The sequence below is a fragment of the Apteryx rowi genome, unplaced genomic scaffold (assembly GCF_003343035.1).
Source record: "Apteryx rowi isolate R43461 unplaced genomic scaffold, aptRow1 scaffold_137, whole genome shotgun sequence".
NCBI classification, from domain to species: domain Eukaryota; kingdom Metazoa; phylum Chordata; class Aves; order Apterygiformes; family Apterygidae; genus Apteryx; species Apteryx rowi.
The window spans coordinates 1,362,420-1,382,562 of NW_020447608.1; the positions used below are offsets into that span (position 1 = coordinate 1,362,420).

Sequence of the window (20,143 nt, forward strand, 5' to 3'; positions counted from 1 at the left end):
ATATTAACCGTATACTTACTCAGACTTGTTAAAAGAGGAGATAACAGCCCCTTGGACACAACTGCACTGTCATTGTAATGGGTTCTAGGTTTTCTATTGCTGTTTTTAAAGCACCCGGTACTCTATTCACTTCACCAGTAGCTATATCCTACCTGAACATCTTTACAGATCTTTGGCATGGCACATGATTTCAATCTCCCTGTGTTCAATTGAGGTGGACCTCCTTTCATTGCTCTCCAGTTTGTGCTGTCCTGGATCATCTAAAGCAGCACTGTAGTTTTACCAGTCATGTGTGTACAGCCCTGCTATCATCAGGTGTGGAAGAGAAAAGGCCTGTGGCCAGATTCCTTTCCTACCATTCTGACGTGTCTTTTCTCCCTCACCCACTTGCCATGTTTTGGGGATACCTACTACAGAGGTGTGATGACATCCTCTCTTCCTGCTCTCTGCACTGGGACACTGGAGTCCGAGGGGAAGTCTTGCTATTCCAGTCCAGTCTCCAGTTACTGGAGGCACTTACGGAGTAGCTGTCTCCTGCTGGATGCCTGGCAGAACTTCTGCCTGGGACGCCGCCACACACCCTATGCCACAAGGTATTTCCTAACATCCTAAAGCCTTGAGATAAAACAGCAAGGGCTGCAAGTCTGACATGCCAGAGGAAGAAAGGAAGAGGTGACAGTCATCACCAATATCCCAAGTCCTTGCAATGGCAGGGAATTTAGTAAATAAAGATCCTTGGAAGCAGATTGAACCCCAGCAGAAGGCCAGACCCCCGATAGTTTCTGCCAGTTTGACCTAGGAAAATATCTCACTTGACCGTATTTCTTGTGAGTGATTTAATCTGCAATATAGAAGCTGGATGCACCAAATAGTTTCTTTAGAGATTTTAATGATGGTGGGAACATCAGCACACCCTGCCTGTCTCTTACTGTGGCTGATCAATACRGTAATTTTTGTCTTGATGACTTGAACAAGCGTGTTTAAAGCCCTTTAGACATTTTATTACATGTAATGTTCTTACGAGTCTGTAAAATGGGATCGCGATGCTGAGTTTTGTAAAGAACTGTGTAAAAGCACTTTTAGAGATGAAAAGCTCCATATAAAATCAGGTATGGTTGTTTTATCATAAATGTCTAAAGCCTTTCTGAATACCATTAAGTTCTTGGCTTTTATATCCTCTGACAGTGAGTGCCACTGGTTAATGCTGTACTGTGTAAAATGGGATGTAAAAAAAAAAAAAGTTAAAGGGTTGTTGCTTTGTGGAATGCCCTATTATTTGCTATTTTGTGAGAGCTGGGAATAGAAATGGGAGATTTGCTTTTTTATTATTTCATACAACTCCCTCTTAAGCATCAACTCTCTCTAATCTAAACAGTCCTCTGACGTTTCAAATCTCTTTTTCTCATGGGCTCTTTTCAAGCCCACAATTATTTTTTTTTCCTGAACCTCTCTGGACTTTTTTTATTCTTTTTTATGTCCAGGATGTCCAGAACCAAACACACTATCCAAGGTGAAGTTGTGCTGTCAATTAATACAATGGCATTTTGATATTGATGTTTTGATATGGTTTGATATTTTAACATTGTTCTCTCTCCCTTTTTTAACAGAGTCAAACAGCTTGTTTAGTTTTTTTAGGTTTTTTTGACCCCCATTTTGCATTGAGCAGGTGCCTTCACTGAGCCATCCACAACAACATGATGCTCATGTTGGGTGGTTACAGTTAATTTAGAGCCCCTCAGTGTGTGTGGGCAGGACAAATTGTTCCTTCCAACATGTGTAACCTTGTGGCCATTTATGCTCAGGGTGATCTGCCAGTCTATTGATTGCTTGTCTATCTTTGGTAGGGGCTTGGCAGGGCTTATTTTTCCATAGTGGTGAATAATTTCTGTTGCATCTCCTGGAAGTTTTGTCATTGCTCAGTTCTCTCCTTTGCCAGATCTCTAGCAGGGAAATTAAACCTTGATATTAGAATGGGTGTAATGGGTCACTCTGCTGTTAACTTTTGACAGCGATGCAGGGCAACCCATCTATCTGACAGGGCCCCTTGTGCCTTGTGGGTGCTATCTATACCTCTTTCTCTTTTCATCACATTTCTCAGTGTTTCTAGTGCTAGTTCAGACTTACTGGAAATAATGACATTACATGTGCTAATGTAGACAGCTCCTACAGTATCACCTTGTCTAAACCTGCTCAGAGCATGTTGAAATGAAGCTGTGGTAAAAACGTTACTAAATATTGCAGTTTTGTTCTAACTAGAGATCCCCACCATTGCTACTGTCTGTAGTGCCGGGCTTGGTGTTGCAGAGAGGGAATTTCGAGTGGAGAATGGGATAAAACGAACACATGATTTGAAAGAGTGTCCTTGCATCTTGTCCAATAATGACTGAGTTTTCTTTTCACTTTTTGTGAGGGAATTTATTGAAAGCCACTTGAAAGTCCCAATAAATCCTTCCCCTTTCTCTTTTATTGACTCTTGTGTTAACATGCTCAGAGGATTTTAGTGTACTGGAGAAGAATGATTTTTTTTCCTCTCAAAATCCCTGTTGGCTTTTTTTCAGTCATATCAACTTTAGCTAGATGATTTTAGTATTCTCTGTAATTATTGTCTCAACTAATTTAGTTGATACAGAATAAAAACTAACAGGACTATAATTTCCCAGATTATTCTGGACTTCTTTTAAAAACAGGGCAATATTTGTTCCCCTTCAGTTCACTGGAAGCTAACAGTTTTAATGTGCAATACCTTTTTTATTATAATTATTAGCATCTCAGCCACTTTTTAAATTCATCTGTAGATTTTATATGATTAAAGTCTTCCTGGTTGTTTCTGGGAACATCATTTTTGAGATCCCGTCTTGGAGAGTGTTTCCCTTTTGTAGCCGTGAGTGAGGAGCAGGCCTAGGGTAGGCTTCTCCTCAGCATCCTGCCCTGTGTAGGAAATTGCCTGCGGCTTGAGCAGACATTTCCCTTCTCATGTTCAGGTTGGGCGTGGGTGAAACACTAGCGGGCAGCCAGGTGGTGCGCAGCTGCTCCTGCTCACCTGTGCAAGGGTGCTCAGCAGCACTGAGGTGCCGTTCTAGCCCTGTCCCCAYGGCGAAATCCAGCCTGATGCCCTTTGTAAGGTATCTGTGTTTGCAATGTTCCTGGAGGCTGCAGTCATCACCAGGAATTTCTGGTGACTTGCTTGTTATGTCTTAGACTAATTGCATTTCAAATTTTTTCTCTGCATTCCTAATCCTCATTTCACGTTTTGCCAGCTATGAGTATGCACCTCAGGGTTGGAATGACTTTTCTGAAGGACTTTTCATTTGAGGAATTGCTTTCACCATTTCACCTTGTTGTCTTTAGGGGCGTTCCAGAGCCCTTTTACAGAATCTGTCCCCAGATACTCAAGTTTGTATCAGTATATTTTACCTTTGGTATTTAGTTTCTTCTAAATTAATTCCTTTATTTTTAAGACCAGATTAGCATCAGCCCCATTCCTGACACCTGGATGTTTGATGCTCTGAGGAGCAGCTCTTTGCCAAGGTCTCTCTGAGTAAAGACTCATTCAAAAGCATTTAAAATACTTGAGAAGCCAGATCTGCTTGTACATCAAGGATAAATTAAAAAATGTCCCTGTGCACCTCTACTTGCTGAGTGCTTCATCCCAGAGGTGCTTGCTCTCCACACCTGAAAGTTGTTTCTTTTATTATGGCCCATATGAAACAACTTTAATAATCAGAGTTAATTCCAGTTTACCTAGGATTTTGGCAAACCACATGGGTCTGATAGTCCCGCTGTGGGCCAATGGAGAATGTATCCTGTTGAAACTGGGCAGGGGATGAGAGAGAAAGAGAAGCCCATGTGAAGTGAGGAAGGAGCCATATACACATACAGACAGGCAGGTATTTGTAATCCAAATTACTTCCCAAGGGAGGCTTATTCTTGGTAATCCCCAATATATGATATGTTTCCTTTCCCTGCAGCATGATCGTGGGCATGCTGCATACAAGCACGTCCATGTCTAACTAGCTGCTCTTCTCAGCTCTTCTCCCTGATAAGAATAAGAGTCTACAGTGTATTGCTTGTGCAACAAAGAGCAATATCTTGTGAGATTTCTTGGAGAAAAGCTCTGAGCCATTCTGGGAATTTCCATTTACCCTGCAGTTTCTTGGATGTAGGACAGGAACAGGGTCAACAGTATTGGACACTAGGAGGAACATAACACTCCTGCTTTGTCTATGATCAGGAGAAGGTCATATATTGGGAAATCAAGTGTTACCTCTGGACCATGACTTGGCTTGGGGAGATCCAGGCAATTAATAGATAGTGTTAGGAATGTTTTTCTGCCAGCATCCTGACCAGGTTGATAAGAAAAGAGACTTTGGAAGCTGTATTCACAATCCCTCTATGTTTTCACTGTACTTCTCCCTCTAAYGCAGATTGGGCTTTTGTAAAATTTAGGTCCTAAGGTAGATTTTCCTTTTCCAAGACAAGATGCTATGTGTCTGTAAGGTTTCCAATCATCTTCTCTCTGACAGAGGCAGGGGCTGGCACTCCTCGGTCCTGACAACCTGCCAGGGCAGCCAACTCTCAGGACTCTTAGGTGCACCAGGCCATTCATGAAAGCACTGTGGAGGGTGCTGTGCATGTAGTTTTTGCTCTTGTTTATTCCTGGAGCCCTCTGTAAGGAGTGCCCTCCTCTTTCTTGGTGAGGACTGCTTTGTCCATGGGGCAATCTGGGTTGCCCCTTCAGGATGGGGAAGTTTGAGGGGCTTAAATTTCCTTTCCTCATGCTAGAGGAGTGAGGGGCTCTCTCTGCCTCCTTCACAGCAGTGATAGGCATGAAAATACACCCTGCAGCCAAGTGTGTCTACATCCAGTTGCATTTTCAGCTGCTCAAGTTTTCCACCTTGCTGGCTGCTTTGGGTTGTTCGCTAGTCGATCCCCYGGGTGATCACTGTGGGGCAGGTGAGTGCTTTGGTGCCAGCACCTCCAACCTGAGCTGGCTGATCCCCAGCACCATGTTACAGTCCCAGGACTGCCGGTGCTTCGCCCTGAGCCATGCGGCAGCCTGGGGCCTTTCCTGGGCTTCTGCTGCATCTGTGGGAGGTGGCAAGGCCCTACACTGGCCCCGCTCAGTGTGGGAGTTTTTGGAGTACATCTGCAAGGAGCAGGCCCTGGCACTGTTTCCCGCCTGTGCCCAGGGCAGGCAGCTGCACCCGGCCTGCCACATCCGGGGAGGCTGGGCCACCATGGCTATGGCTTGCCCTTCACTGCCAATGGTGGGTTTTCTGCACTGCTGGAGGCAGAGTGTGGAGGGCAATTATCGGAGCTGAATAAAGCTGTTTCCCTCTAATGGGCTGAACTCCCTGTGCTGCAACAAACTACCCAGCTACTCTGGCTCCCTCCCTGCCTTTGCCTTTTTCTTTCATCCCATTACTCCCTCCCTGCTTTTCTTGCTCTCTCGTCACCTTTCATGCTTTCCTTTCCTCATCTCCTTTTGGCCTGCTTTTGCCCTGCTCACACGCAGGGGAACAGACTGGGCAGGGGCCTGCTTGTTACAGCAGGAGCTTTAAAGCAGCAGTGTGAAATGCAGCACAATAATCCAGGAGACTTCAGGAAGTGCTCATGGGCACTGTGGGCTCTATGCACCTGAGAGTGCTTTTGAGCAGGTGATGTGAGTTGAGTGCCCCTCTGTTTTGGGATAAGCTTGCTCTGCTGGTGCAAGTTACACTTGCCTGGGCATGCACTTCTAGGAGTGTGTGTGTGTGCGCGCGCGCATGAAGGTGTCAAGTCTCACATACTGAGTGTGAGACTCACACATTAGGCTTTCTCCTCACACTCCCCTAGGCCTGTACTTCATGTGCTGCAGCTCAGCACCTAGCCTGTCCCCTGACATGTTTCCAAGTGGGATACAGGTACCCTGTCCCATGATATGATGCTACACTGCCTCATACAGAGGGCAAAGATAGCCAAGAAATTGTACGTGTGTATATGTTTGTGTGTTCATGCATGTTTGTTTTGTCATTCCTGTCTGTTGTGTACTTCAAGGCTTCCGGCGGTGTCCATCACCATAGGATCTTGGTGTCTCCTGGGCTGATGAGGTCTGCAAACAGAGAATTTGACCTTCACTGACTCCTTACACAGAAGCTAGAGGAATTAGCAGCCTCCATTCAGATAGGTGTCAGGCAGTACCAGGTGATGGGTGCAGAGTTGTTTTTTGCAATTGATTTGCTTAGATTTTATTAATGTACCAGAATAAAATTATCTGAAGTTTATTAAAGAATATTGAGTATAACCATGTCCTTGGCAGGAGGCTTTTGTAGTGAGAGTAATAAAGGCAGAATAAATCATTGTCACTAAAGGATATAGCAGCTGGTCTGTTCTTGAGACACAGAATGAACTTCAGGAGCTGAAATCCAGGACTGGCAAATGGTTGGCAATAGGCTTTGTCATTTGGTGGCTGCTCTTTGGCCAGTGTGAACAAAGCTGTTGAGTCTCCTAACTCCTAGCTTCTAGAACCACTGTCATAGTGAACTTTGTTGGCAATGTGAGCAGTAAGACCAAGACCTGGCTGGACAGGAAGGTGTAATTTCTCCCGGTGGTGCATTGGAGTGAGGTGAGGAGGATGATGGACTGCCCACCTACTGTTCTTCCTCACTGCCAGTTGGTTTTTTTTTTTTTTTTTAATTTTTAACAGACTCTCTTTCCAAGTTCCTGGCCAGGCATCTGAACTGGGCTGGTATCTGTTGTTTTCTTTCCACTTTAATCCAGTGCACTGAGAGTCTAACGTATGTAGTCATGGTCCTGACTTTTACCTTTTGACAAAGGGTTCCCGAATTGTGTGTCATAGCAGTAGAACATAGTGACAAACAATGCTGCGCTATGGGTGGACATGTTGTTCTCTGCAAGGATGTGTCACAGGACAGAACCAAAAGCTAGTGTACTGCCACTGATTATGATACATGTGCAAATAAGTCTGGGAGTCCCTTTTACTGTGGAGTATCTTGTCCTGGTCTGGTTCAACCCCTTCTGAATCAAGCCAGAATCCTAGTGCTTAGTTGATATGTCAGATTATGGTGGCCAAAACCAATCAAGGAAATCCCTGCTGTGCTTAAATATTGGGGGAATAAAAGGGACACACGTGTGTGTATGCATGTAATACATTTAATAGGCAGCAACAGGGCTTGGCTGATGTTCTGGTCTCTCTGCGCAGGTGCACCTGCGCTCTGCTGAGCGCCTCCGGGAGCTGTGCTGCGCCAACCGAGGCACCTTCATCAAGGTGGGGCAGCACCTGGGAGCGCTCGACTACCTGCTGCCTGAGGAGTACACCCGCACCCTCAAAGTGCTGCACAGTCAAGCCCCACAGAGCACCAGGCAGGAGATCGAGCAAGTCATCCGTGAGGATCTGGGCAAAGAGGTAGGAGCGGCTGTTGGCTTCTTAGGTCTCAGTGAGCCATGTGCAGCTGGAGGAAGGAAAACAGCAGCAAGGAGGTGCCTGGTGATCCTCAGCTGCAAGAGATGTCAAGGAGAGACATCTCCTCTTTGCTCCTGGGAGAATGCCATGCAGATTTTCCCTGCCTATTGATGGGCATTGCTGGCAAGTTTAGGARAGCAGGAAATAATAGAGGAAAAATAGAGGACTGCCAGGTGGAAATGACAGGCCTCAGCAGAGCAGCATGCCCAGGAGCTTGTGCCCAGACTAACAGGGTTGCTGGAGGTCAGGATGGAGGGCCATGGGCCACACTGAGAGGGGTGCTGTTCAGGACTCAGATGCTCTGGGAGAACTGTGAGAGGGGAGACTGCTCTCCACTGGCTGCACTAGACCCGTTCCAGCCAGCACTGACAGCCCTTTACTTTTTCAAGCCCCTAATTAACCCCCAAAGAAAAAAATAAATAAATCTCTTTAATAATAGCATAAATCACTTGTGGTGCTTGCAGTCAGGTAACAGGGAAGCCAAGGAGGCTGTGTCACAGTTAACCCTCAACAGCCTACAGCACTGAGATCAGAGGAGGGGGGGTGCCTGTGTTCATTAGCTGTAAGAAACATGGTGTTTAGAAAGTGTATCCTGCTACTTTGCATCTTGTGCCTTGTAGTGAGCTCCCTCACACTCCTACCCCAGGCTGAGGAGAGGTGTTTCAAGGATCACAGCTGACATGGTGAGAGGGAGGAGACACCAATGTGCAAAGGCAATTGCAAAAAAGGGGGGGGGGAGGGGGAGGAAGACAGGAGGTTGAAGAAGGGAAGCAGTATATACATGTGTATCTGTTCATTTAAAGAGGTGTAGGGAGCTATTTTGGGGTGTTCCTGGCTGTCTGAGAGCATGGGCAGGAGGTACAGCAGGACACATGGCAAGTAAGTGAAGTATTTGGACCTGTTCAGTATATTACGGATGGATTTGGATGGGGTGGGCCTGCCTGGGTGTAGTTGTAGGGCCTAAGTATTGCCTGATCAGGAATGACAATGAATATTTTCCCTCAGTTTAATGATAGGGTTAACATCAGCCCCTGACCTGCCATATCATTACCTGGGTGAGAGCAAGACGCTCCCTCTCTCGGCGCTGCAGGCTTGTAGCACAGCTGGTACTAGCTGTGTTTCATAGCTCAGTGGCTAGATGGAGCAGGGTAGGCTGTGTGCTCCCTGTGAACTCCTGCTGCTCTGCGGGGCTCCATCCAGCAGCCTCCCCTCCGCGGGAGCCACCCTGAGGTTAGCCCCCATTAAATTACAAAAGCAGCCGCCTCTGGCTCAGTTTGTGTGACTTGTCTCTGTGGCTGAGCAGGGTGCTTGGAGTTGGGCCCTCTTCTTTTCTCTCAAATGTATTTTCAGCTGCCACTGATACGCCCTGATTTCTTTCAGTATTTTGGGAGCTAGACAAGCCCTCCATGCCTCATTGATTCGCAGCGAGGTAGCTTGAATCCAGTCTCCACAGCAGCCTTCCCTCTTAGCATTCACTTCACCCACATGGGCAGTGCTGGGCGATATTTAATTTTAAAGAGACAGAGAGAGGGAAAAAGACAGAAATGGAACAAATGAGAGGGAATGCTAATAAGAGGAAGAAAGCAATGGTAAAAAAGAAAGAGAAATGAAGAGCATGAGATGGACAAAAAAAAATTAAAGGAACTGGTGAAGTTGGGCAGTATTAAAATCAGCAATATCAGAGGAACAAATCAAGGCATTTAAAAACAAGAAGGGGTTGTGAAAACCTAATGCACCAAAGTTGTCTTTGCTGGAGCCCAGAGGATTTAATGGAGTTACTTCAGGAACAAATTTAATTCCAGCGTAGCTATGTCCTCATTACATTTTAAATACAACATACTTAGCTGAACTATAGATAGAAGAAGGGGCAAGGTAGAGTGTCGGAGCAGTGGGGAATACAGAGAGGGATCCTGAAACCTACTCCCGTSGGGCCAGCATGACACCTGGGAACTCACAGATCAATTCAAAAAGGAGAAAATGACACTGAGGGAATCTTCCCGGGGGACCTAAGTCTGACCCTGCTGCTTTCAAATTCACTGTTAGGACTTCTGTCACCTCTAACAGGCACAAGAGCAGGCTTCTCAGATGAGTCTAAAGTATAGGCAATAAAGAAATAAATTATATACAGTTTGGACCAGTGCAGACCCTAGGGGGAAAATAATAACTGGGAAATACAGATTTTCTTAAGGAGGAATGTGACAAGCTGGCAAATGAAGCAGGAACTTGCAAAAGCACTTTAAGATCAAAAAAGCCAATAAATGTCTATACATTGTATCTTAGTCAATTAGAAAGAGTCTGTCTCCTGATGTGACCTCCTCCTGAAAAACTTATCAGGGGCTTGGATGTTTGACAAATGGGGAAGGTTTTATGGGAAAACTGGCCTAAATGGAGAGCATGCTGATGGGATTGATCTTTGAGCCAAGACAGAGCGCTTGTGAGGCACACAGCAGTTTGACACTGCTCTGTTGTCACCATGCAGTCTTGCACAGCACCTTGCTGGTGGAGGAGCACTCTCTGCAGTCCAGCAGCATGGCTAGAGACGACAAGCTGCAGCATTTAGCTCTGTTGCATGAGCTAGTGGACTGATTTAATGACAAATGTCATGTTTTGCTGATCCAACACAGAAGGAGAAGCATAATACAAGCTGACTATTGGGTTGCCCTGTCAAACCCCATTTTGAATCTAGGGCAATATCCATTTGTACCTATCAGGGAATATCAGGATAGGAATAATCAGTAGTCCCCTGTGTAGGTGTGGTGAGCGGATGCTGTTTTTCTAATCTCAACCACAGTGTGTTGGCTGAGTGATGGTGGGAGATGATAATTCTCTTGAGTATTGTAAGCAAGAGGGCAGGGGAGAGGGATTCTCAGGACAACATGAGTAGTAATGGTGGGAGAGACTGCACAAAGAAACCTTTACAATGACTCTTAGAAGTGCTCACCAGTGCGATCATAGAGCAAGAGTCTTTTGGGGAGATGATGGAGATACAGACACTCTGGATGGATCCCTTGGATCAGTTGGGAAAAGGTGTGTGCACAAGAATGGCTGATGAGCTGTGAATGAAAGCATCTTGCCTATCTCTATTTTCATCGTATTTTCTGTTCATTGCTTGAACAAAGTCCTGAAAGTGTTTAAAAAAAAAAAAAAAAAGTGCCGGCTGTTGAAAATGAATGAGAAATGAATATGTTCCCTGCCCCACAATTGTCCTTTTCTCTGCACGGCTATTAATGACATGGGGAAAGATAGCTGATTAAGCTCTGTAACTTGCATGTAACAAGGTACATGCAAGAGCAGAGCCAGGCAACTTCTGGTGAATGTGGAGACCAGATATTTAGGGAGAAAGATTGGTGAGAGGCTCTGGAAAGGGAATCTTCAAGAGTGGCTGCATCTTAAAAATGCAAAATTGTTGCTGTTGGAAATGAGAAATGGTGAAGGAGCTGTTTTGGCAGCACTGGGATTAAGGGCACTTCCTCCCTCTTGACAGGCTTGTTGGAAGAGGCTGGCTTGTGGCTCTGGGATGCAGGGATGTCAGGGAGCTGATGCCAGTTTGGCCCCAGACCGAACATGCAGAAYCCAGGGCATCTCTGAGTTCAGCCAAGCCCATTCTGACAGCCCTTCAGTGGTCTGTGGAAAAGGCTCTTTATGTGTGTGATTTTCATGGACAAGGTGCTCAGAGGAGCTAATCACTTGTTGCTAAGACTGATCAGACTATTGAGGGACTCCCTGCTGAAAGTACATCTGTTTTTCTCTGCTTTGATCACGGCCATTCCAGAGCTTCTCTCCTTGTAGGACTGAGCAGCTGCAGAATGACTTGGCAGCTTTTACAGCTCTGCTCTTCCAAATATCCTTGGTGTCTTTCTGTTGTTTGGCTCCAGGACAGTCCAGTGCAATCCCTAATATGGCTGTGTGGATCTTGCTTCTCTTGTGCTGTGCAGTGATAACGAGTTTAGATACTGTGACTTCTCCTGGCTTCACTGCATACGCCTGTCTACCCCAACACACTCTTACCTCTTTCTAGTCCTGACATACCTCCTGGTTTGCAATCATCCATCTGGTCATACTGCACATCCCAGTAGGCCACAGCATAGCTCTACCAGCTCAGCACCACTGTATTTCCTTTCCCATGCACAGCAAGACATCATTTTCCAGAGACCATCTCTCATCAGCTTCCAGCCCTCTGACACTGGCATTTTTCTAATCATCCTTCTGACCTTTTCACCAAGACTCCTCAATTCTCCTCATTGTGTATTTGCATCTTCCATTCTCTACCCAGGCTTTTAGTTATCTCGGAGGTAATTTCTCCTGGTGGGAGCCACTCCCTCCCCTCCCTTCTTTCACCATTGTCCTTTCAGAAATCTCCCAGTCCCTCCATCTTTGCTCCTCTCTGGCAGGTTGTGAGTAAGGGTTGTCCTCTGGTCCCTGTTCCTGGGGTCTGTCTGAAGTTGTGCGGTTGGGAGCCAGGGCAAAGATAATGTTAGCATCCCTGTGAAGCCAGTGCAGTCCCAGGCAGGGGCTTTTCCATGCTGGCACGGTGCCTGCGCTGCATTGCTGCCCAGGAACTTTGCCCCTGGGGCCAGTGGATGGCAGGGATGTCCTGCCCTGCAGGRTGATGGGCTGGTGCAGGGCACATGGCAGGCCTTGCCTGGCTGTAGGAGAGGACCAAGGTTCTGGTCTTCCTCCTCTCCCCTTGTCTCGTCCTCACGTCTCTGGCTCCTCCATAACAGCTGTTGAAGCTTTCTCAGAGCTGAGTGGGAATTGCTGAAGCTGGAGCAGTCTTGAACACTATTAAATAAGGGATCCCAAGAGATCCTGATCAGCTCTCTGCCCTGACCGCTATTGTCTACATCTGCACACACGTTTACCCCATTGTGTGTCAGTTTGCACTGCTTCAGGAAGGATGAGAGGCAAAACAGGCTCTGTTCCAAGAATATGCCGGTAGTTGAATTTGTTGCTTCCAGTGCTTGTTCTGTTCAAAGCTGGGAGAAAGGGCTGGGGACAGCACATAGGCTGAGGCTTTTCTCTGCTGAAGCCAAATTGTATAAGGGGCTTAAATAGATAGAAAGTCAGACATTTAAAAGGATGTCAGTCCAGCTCTGCTTTGTGGGAGCAGTAATGGGAAGTAGTTCCTAATTGCTTGATTAGTTAGTGCCTCCAAGGAGACCATCCTTTTCATCCACAGTTAATTGCAGCTTTTACCTGTTTTTCAAGAACTATTTTGCCATTTGCAAGAAGCCTCCATGCAGCTTGCAGCCATACAGTGATGGAGCTCACTGATCGAGCAGGGCAGGATATGTCAATGATTTGATTGTGATTTGTAAGTGAAATACGTGTGGTAGAGGCACCTCACGTGCTGTGGTTTGCGTTGTGAAACAAGATGCATTTGTACAGATGGTGATGTTCAGGGATCCTAGCCTTTGGGTGAAGGGCTTTGCTTTCATTGGATTCCTACCCATGCAGCTGGCATAGCACCAGTGCGGTGCAGTAAGAAATGGATACTCTTTGTCTGAGAAATCATTGTCCCTGCGGCAAAGCTGTGGCTAGGAAGGATGCTGCCCTTTGTCCCTTTGTTTTTAATTTCTCCTAACATTCCCAAAGTGTTTTGTGGGTTGGGTACCCACATTTTATTCATCCACTGTTGAAAGGTTTCTTTATCTGCCTGAGAGCATGGTCACTGCAATGATACACAGCAATGCCACGGGGCCATTTGACAAGGTGGGAAAATAATCTTATGCCCGTGTGAACCTGCCAGGGGAAAGAGTTAGAACGGGGCTGCGGCAAGGCACTAGCACCCTGGCTTTCACCATGAGGGCCTTAATAACAACAGCGAGAAACTTCCCTGCCCTCAAGCTGCTGCAGTCTGAGACAGGGCAAAGGGAAAGGGGAGACACCTCTATTTACTCCTCTTTCTGTAAACACTCTCGGTACAGCATGGCAGCCTTTGCTTGCCAGAGATGGGGAAGGATGGATTGATTCCCTTCCTTCTGGAACTGTTTATCAGAATTTTAAGCTCTGGCAAGGCATATGCTTACTTCTGATCTGCAAAACTGTTGAAGCAGTGCTCAGCCATGTTGGAGAGCAACTAAACCTTCAGCAGAGTGTTATGCTGCATGCCCTGTGGCATCCAAGTTGTTCCCAAGGGAACGTGATCCATTTTCTGAAGCCAGCTCCGTATGTTGCCCTAGAGAAAAGTCTTTTACCCTGCTAGATCACAAGGTCTTTAGGTCACGATGCTGCAGATCACATTATGGCCCCAGGAAGCCTGTTCCCAGGCTGACAGTGTTGTCTAACCCATCCAGGATGCCAGGAGATGTGCTGCACTTCCTCCAGCATTACACATCCTTGTGGTAGAGTGTTTTGCACAAAATCGTTGATGCCTGGCATGGTCACTTGCACAGTTTCATGGAGCTGTGACGGACTGATGCTCAACAGCTCTGACGAAAATGCTGTATATTCTGCTGCAAAACCTCCAAGCCCAGGTCTCCTATTGCTTTTGACCTTGTTCTGTCCCTGGGTACCGTGCTCCAGCAACACTGTGTGGGTGATTTTTGAAGTCAGTCCCCATGTACACTGCTAATAGACACAGGGAACTAGATTTAGGTTAGCAAGGGTCTGTTCAGCCTGCTGTGGGTTTGGTGCCCATCACAGGAAACCTCCTCCTGCTGCGTGGCAGCCTGCATCCATTACCCACCAGACTGGAGGCTAGGCTGTGAGGACCATTACCCTGACAGCATGAGGGGCTGCTGTGAGCATACGGCTGGGAAGTGGGAGGGGAGGATTTGGCTCTTCTCCCACCCCTCTGCTAGCCTCTCTCAGTAGGTCCATCAAGGCTTCCAAGCAGCTGTCAATAAAAAACGCATTTGTATTAAAACTGTAATGAGGAATAAAAAAACTTCACATTTTTTTCAATAACTCGGGATATAAAAAAGAGATTTTTATCAATTATGAAAAGGATTTTGGCCATAAAAAGGTAATTTAAAGAGTCTGAGATGGATGGCGAAAAGCATTAATGTCACCCAGAACAAATGGGCCTGCATTACTCTACTGAGAGGCAAGAGCGGCTGCCTGTACAGATCCTGCTGCTGCTGCAGCCTCCGCCTTGCTCTCCTACCCCATCTCTGGGGAAAAGGTCCCAGGTGCTGGCAGCTCTCAGTGCAGCTGCCCCCATGCTGGGCCCTTGTGCTGGCGGTGGCTGTCCAGGACCTCTGCTCTGCTGCCAAGTATAGGTGGGGAAAGCAAATGGGGAACTGTGCGGCTCAGGCTGCACACCTTGTTTTGTCCCTTGTGCCTTGCTTGCTCTGTTTGCAAGCACCAGAGTGACTGACCTAATGTCAGGTCAAGGACAACCTGGCGTCCTTTTTGCCAGGGGAGCTTTGGGACAGGGTTACTCCCTCCTCCAGTGTGTGAGAAAGTTGTTTTCTCTCAGCTCACAGCTCCTGGGAGAGGATCCAGCTGAGTCCCACTCATGGCAGCCTGGGCACTCTAAGCCCCATTGCACAAGTGAAGGAAGGTTTTGCTGGCTAGATTAGAGGATAATCTCTTTTGACTTTCTTTGTATTAATTATTTAACACACAGGAGGTTAGACAGTGGATTTTCTGAGGGTTTTTTCTTTTTTTGTCTTCTACAAGAAAGTGAAACGTTTGGGATCAGAAAATGCCATGGGGAATGGCCTGGTAAGGTATAATTCTGATCTGCAGGCTCAGTGGCTTTTTTTCTTTAACTTACAGATTCTTTATGTGCGTGGGTGTTAGTGTATGACATACCTGCACGGAATTTGTTGGCTCACAAGATCTTGCTTGAAGATGGTAGGCTACCCAGAATGATCTCTTCAGTAGGATTTTCTCAAAGTTTTGATGACACCTGGGGTGCTGTGTTGCTCTGGCATGTTGTCTGGCAATGCACACCACAGCTGTGATGGGCTGTGTTCAGTGTCCACATCCTGTGGAGGTGCTGGATGTGCTGTGCACAGTGCTCCAGCCTGGCCATAGACAGAAACTGCATCTCAGCACGTGGATAACCCTTCCAGTTCCAAATAGTCACTGGAAATTGCTATGTCTAACTGCGATCAGTAGTGCTTATGTGGCATTCTTGCACACAGAGTCTTTTTGTTTTCAAACTCAGTGTGTGTCTCATTGGCTCAGGAATCTCCATATGTGTTTATCATACAGCAGGATCAAGGCAGGGGCAGTAACACTGAGCGGCTGTGCGGAGGGAATGGCTTCTGTTTCAAAACAGAAACACCCAGAAATGCTGAAAAACTCAGAAATGTTCTTACTCGATGCTCCAATCTGGATACAAGCTGGATTTAGGCTGCCTGATTTTTCTGATAGGGAGCAGGGAATCCTGTCATCTGCCCGCATACTGATATCTCAGTTTCATACTTGATTCTGCCTTGTTAGCATCTCCTGTTTTCTTTCAGGATCTTAGATCCGCCCAGTTACTTGACTCTTGTCCCATCAGGAACATGAAAACATGATGCAGTGAGTCTGGAGACTTTTGGCAGAAAGATACGTGTAGATGAAGTAAATGACGTAAGATGAAATAGAGAGTTGTGGAGCCTGACCTTGGCATATATGCATCTTCCTAGCACACCAGAAGCAGAATAGACAGCAGCATTTTTATTAATTTTTAAGAGGCACAGGTTGTCTAGTAAGCCCTATTTTATGGCATTGCTGGGATCAGTCTGAGAGAAAGCTCCTGATTCCTTGAAAGGATGCTGAGCAGTAGAAAGAAACTTGTCTGCAGTTTTTCCTCCTGTGAAAAAGCTGCTATGGGTGAGAACACTGAAAGTCTTGCTCATGGGAAACCTCACATTCGACATGCCTTTCTGCTTTGAGAATTGCAACAAGAACTGGGATCTTGGGGTCTCAAAAGTCTTTCCACCATTAATAAGCTAAGCATTTCAGTCCCTAGCAGGTAGGTTGGTCTGAGAGAGAGGAAGAGTACTCTAATGCTCTCCGTGGTAATCAAGTTATGTTTGTGAACCAATGAGGTACATTTTGCACATATTTTCTGTAAGCTTTGTAGTGCTTTGGTTTTACAGGATGCATGGTTCAAAGCCAAACCTATGAAGCTGTCTGTGACAACTGAAGCAATCAACTCACATGACCTACTGTTTGTGCCAGGAGGGCTCAACTGCAACAGACCCACGTGTTTTTCCTTTACAAAGCTCACATAAGCAATCCATCTCAAATTGGCAAATCCTTGGAAGAGGCTGTTCAGCACCAACCCTTTCAAATTTCAAATGATTAGTAGAAAATATACATTAGTTGGTTCATTTCAGATAATGAATGAAATTCAGGTGGTATCAGTTGTGAGTAGAGAACAAAGCTAATTTTGTCAAATACCTTATTGGATGTAAATGATTAGTTTGGGTCTATTAACTGTTATTCCCATTTATCAAGCCAGCCTAGAAGGAGGCTAGAGCAATTAAAATTCCCGGGGCTTGTTAAGATGGGTTGTACTAAAGAAGTCTCTCGAAGTAACTTTTGCTGTCCTGTCCTTTTTGGGACTAGTGTCTTTGCCTCTGCTGACAAGGAAACCTCTAAGCCTCTGATGGGCTCCTGTATACCATCCCACCTATCCCAGCCTGTCTTTTGGACCATAACTTAACTTCTTCATTTATTTTTTTTCTTTGTTTGGAAAGAGGTGTGAGGCCAGTTCTGAATGCCACATCCTGTCAAAGGCCTTCGCCAGTCATCAGGACCAGCTCACGAGTTACTAGTTGACTGCTCCAAACTAAATATTTAAGACACTAGGTAGTTTTCCGTGTGTGAGCAGAGAGGGAGGRAATGGTATGGATAGTGCAGTCTCTGGGGTTTTTATCTCTCCGTTGACCACACAACCATAGCACACTGATGAGAGCGTGCTGGGTTGAGCATATCCAGTGACTTAGTGTCCTCTACCTGATGATGGAAGAAGTGCAGCCTGAGCAGTGGCAGGCTCTGAGCTACTCTCTCTCCTGGCATTGATGGCTTGGAGGCACATTTGGGGTGGATCCTTGGTGCTTCCTCGGTGAGGTGGCTCCCAGGGGTATGATATGGTGGTTTTTGAGATGGGCGCCCCTTCTAGCATTAGATAGAATCCTCCAAACTGGTTCATCTTAACCACAAGAGTCCAATGATTTTGAGCTATAGAAAACTGAGCTAGATAATCACTCAGTGTTTAGACCTCCCTATCCTGTTCCTATCCCTGGGGCCAGCTTTGCTGCTTCATCTGTTTTTGAGCTGCATCAGCCTTGGGGAGGGATGTAGAGCAACTGGATTTTGGCCCTAGAATATTGGGTTGCTGGATCTCTGAGAAATGCATATGAATTAATCAAAATTAGCCCCCTACCTTCTCCTTAGCCCATCTTTTCCTTTCTAACAACCTTTTCCAGCACAGCCTGAGCATGTGGGGGGAGAGCCTGTGCTAAAGGTGGAAAAGAAACAAGCTGTTTCCCAGCGCACCTTGGACTGTCGGACCTTGCCTTTGCAACGCCTCTCACACTGCAGTGGCAGCAGCAATGCTGGGCCTGTAAGTGCAGATGATTTATGTTAACTGTTGAAAAGATAATGTTTAATCTGTAAAGTGCTAATCTATTTTTTATGTTGATTATGAATAGGCCAGCTGTGCCTACTTTTCTATTCATAGAGTTTAGTGAACAAGCCCATTTTACAGGCTGGGTTTGGAGGGTGATTTACATGAGAGCAGACACTGCTTTAAGGAGAGTAAATCAGCTGAGTTATGCCACTGAACCAGAGACATGGCAGCCCAACAGAAAGATTTGGTGGAGACAGGAAGATTTGGGGGTAAGGAAGGAAGCATGGAAGGGAGAGGAGAAAGGAACAGGGAATGAACAAACTGTAGAAGAAGCAGATGAATCAGAGCAGAGGCATGAAAAGTGGGGGAAATATGAGCAGGAGAGGAGAGGAGAGATTGATATTCAGAGGGGAGATTGACAAGGAGGGAGGACAAGGAGTATCTTTCTCACTGTTTTGGGAGCTGGAGTAGAAGGGTCTCTCAGTGTAACGTACACTCTCATGAATACAATGCTGTCCTGCTGGACACCTGGAATGCTGTGCCACACACCTCAGCACTCTGCTCCTCGTATGCACCCTACCTGTGCACTCAAYGCTCAAACACCTGCCCTGGCACTCTCTTTCCTCTGCCTCTCCAGGATGGAGGATTTCACCCACCATTCTCCCTCCAAGAGCTGAGCACGCAAATATACTGCCCCGTGCAACCTCCTTACCCTTCTCTGCCAGCCCTGGCACAGCTTTTCTTGCCCATCAGATGTGTGTAGCCCCACCTTTCCTAATCCTTTATCCCCAAACATCCCCTCACCAGCTTGTATATCCACATAAACCTGCCCACAGGCCTTCCCCCCACCCTTCCCTTCTCTCTTACACTTCACAAAGCCTCCAGGTTTTAAAAGCTGAATCAGAGGCATTTAAGATGAGGTACAGGTGATGTCTGTTCCCAAAGGTCCCTATATATCCTCAGGCTCTGGCAGCTGGTTATTTCTCACAGGACTGCTGCTGTTGTTCAGGCTTACTTGCTGACAGGGCCCTTGGGGTATCTCTGCAGTCTGAGGCAGAGCCTCCCTCTGCCTGGCTGTGACTAACACTGAGCCTGTTGTCTTGGGTCCATTGACCCTTTCCTACTCTGGTTTCAGTCAGTGTGTGGCAAAAATGTGCTTATACCCGGAGTCAAATGGCCTTGGAAATTCACTTGCTCCTGGGTGCTTTCTTAAATCATATCTTCTTGCTTAATGTGCCAACTAGCCCCATTTCTGTGGAGTTTCTTCCCAAATGTGCTGTCCTTGCTCTTTGCAGCAAGCTGCTGGCATCTGTAGCACTGATATGTCAATAGCTACTCTGCAGGAATTTGATCAAGGGGTTGTGGGTGCCTTGGAGACCCTCACATGTCTTACTATGTGCGTAGTTCAGGAGAAATGGGGCCTTCCCAACGGAATGGGGGGGAGCAGTGGGATTATTGTCATCTGTCACTTGTGAGCACTAGCACTCGGCACTCTAGTCACAGGTGAGGAGTCTGCTGTGCCAGGTGCTGTACAGGCATGAGTGTAATCAGCTTCTGTCCTAGATGGTTTACAGCCTCTGTATAAAACAGGAGACAGCAGATCAACTCAGACAGACTGCTGAGTGCAGAGACCATCCTGGACTACTGGTTAGATTAAAAATAAGCCATGACACTTTGAAGGTGAGTGCAAATAGGCAAATTTGGTCAACAGAGAGAAGGAATTATTGGAAGAATATGAACAGACAGYGACACGGTCAAAGGGACAGGACAGGACAGCAGTCTTTTCCTCTTTTCAGAATAGGCGTGGGCCAGGTCAGGGTATGTTTGTCAAACCCAGTGACAAAAAGTACCTCTTCCTTAGGTACTACAGGGATATTCTTGCTACGTTAGCAACTTCAGATCTATTCCTAGGGAGCTGAGAGATGCAGGGAACACGCTGACCCTCAAAGTCTAGGATCTCAGTGGGAAGGGGCCACCATCACCCCTGCTGGACTACAGAACAGGAGAGTCCCATCAGGCAGGTGGGATACAGAAAGAAGAGTTTATTGGCAGAATCACAGAATCACAGAATCGCTGAGGTTGGAAGGGACCTCTGGAGATCATCTAGTCCAACCCCCCTGCTCAAGCAGGGTCACCTAGAGCACATTGCACAGGATTGCATC

General features: G+C 46.5%; 1 protein-coding gene across 9 annotated transcripts in view; it reads left to right on the forward strand.

Annotated features, from left to right (window-relative positions):
- ADCK1 (aarF domain containing kinase 1) overlaps positions 1-20,143 on the forward strand; it is an 88,432-nt gene that overhangs the window by 26,160 nt on the left and 42,129 nt on the right. For 6 of the 9 annotated variants that reach the window (XM_026057201.1, XM_026057200.1, XM_026057202.1 and 3 more), the window contains 2 exons: positions 7,202-7,405; positions 17,844-17,975. The exons of 1 other annotated variant lie outside the window; for it this stretch is intronic. In XM_026057201.1, coding sequence (XP_025912986.1) covers positions 7,202-7,405; positions 17,844-17,975 — 336 coding nt within the window. The remainder of the gene's footprint in view (positions 1-7,201; positions 7,406-17,843; positions 17,976-20,143) is intronic. 2 more of the 9 variants (XM_026057209.1, XM_026057206.1) reach the window with 1 other exon arrangement.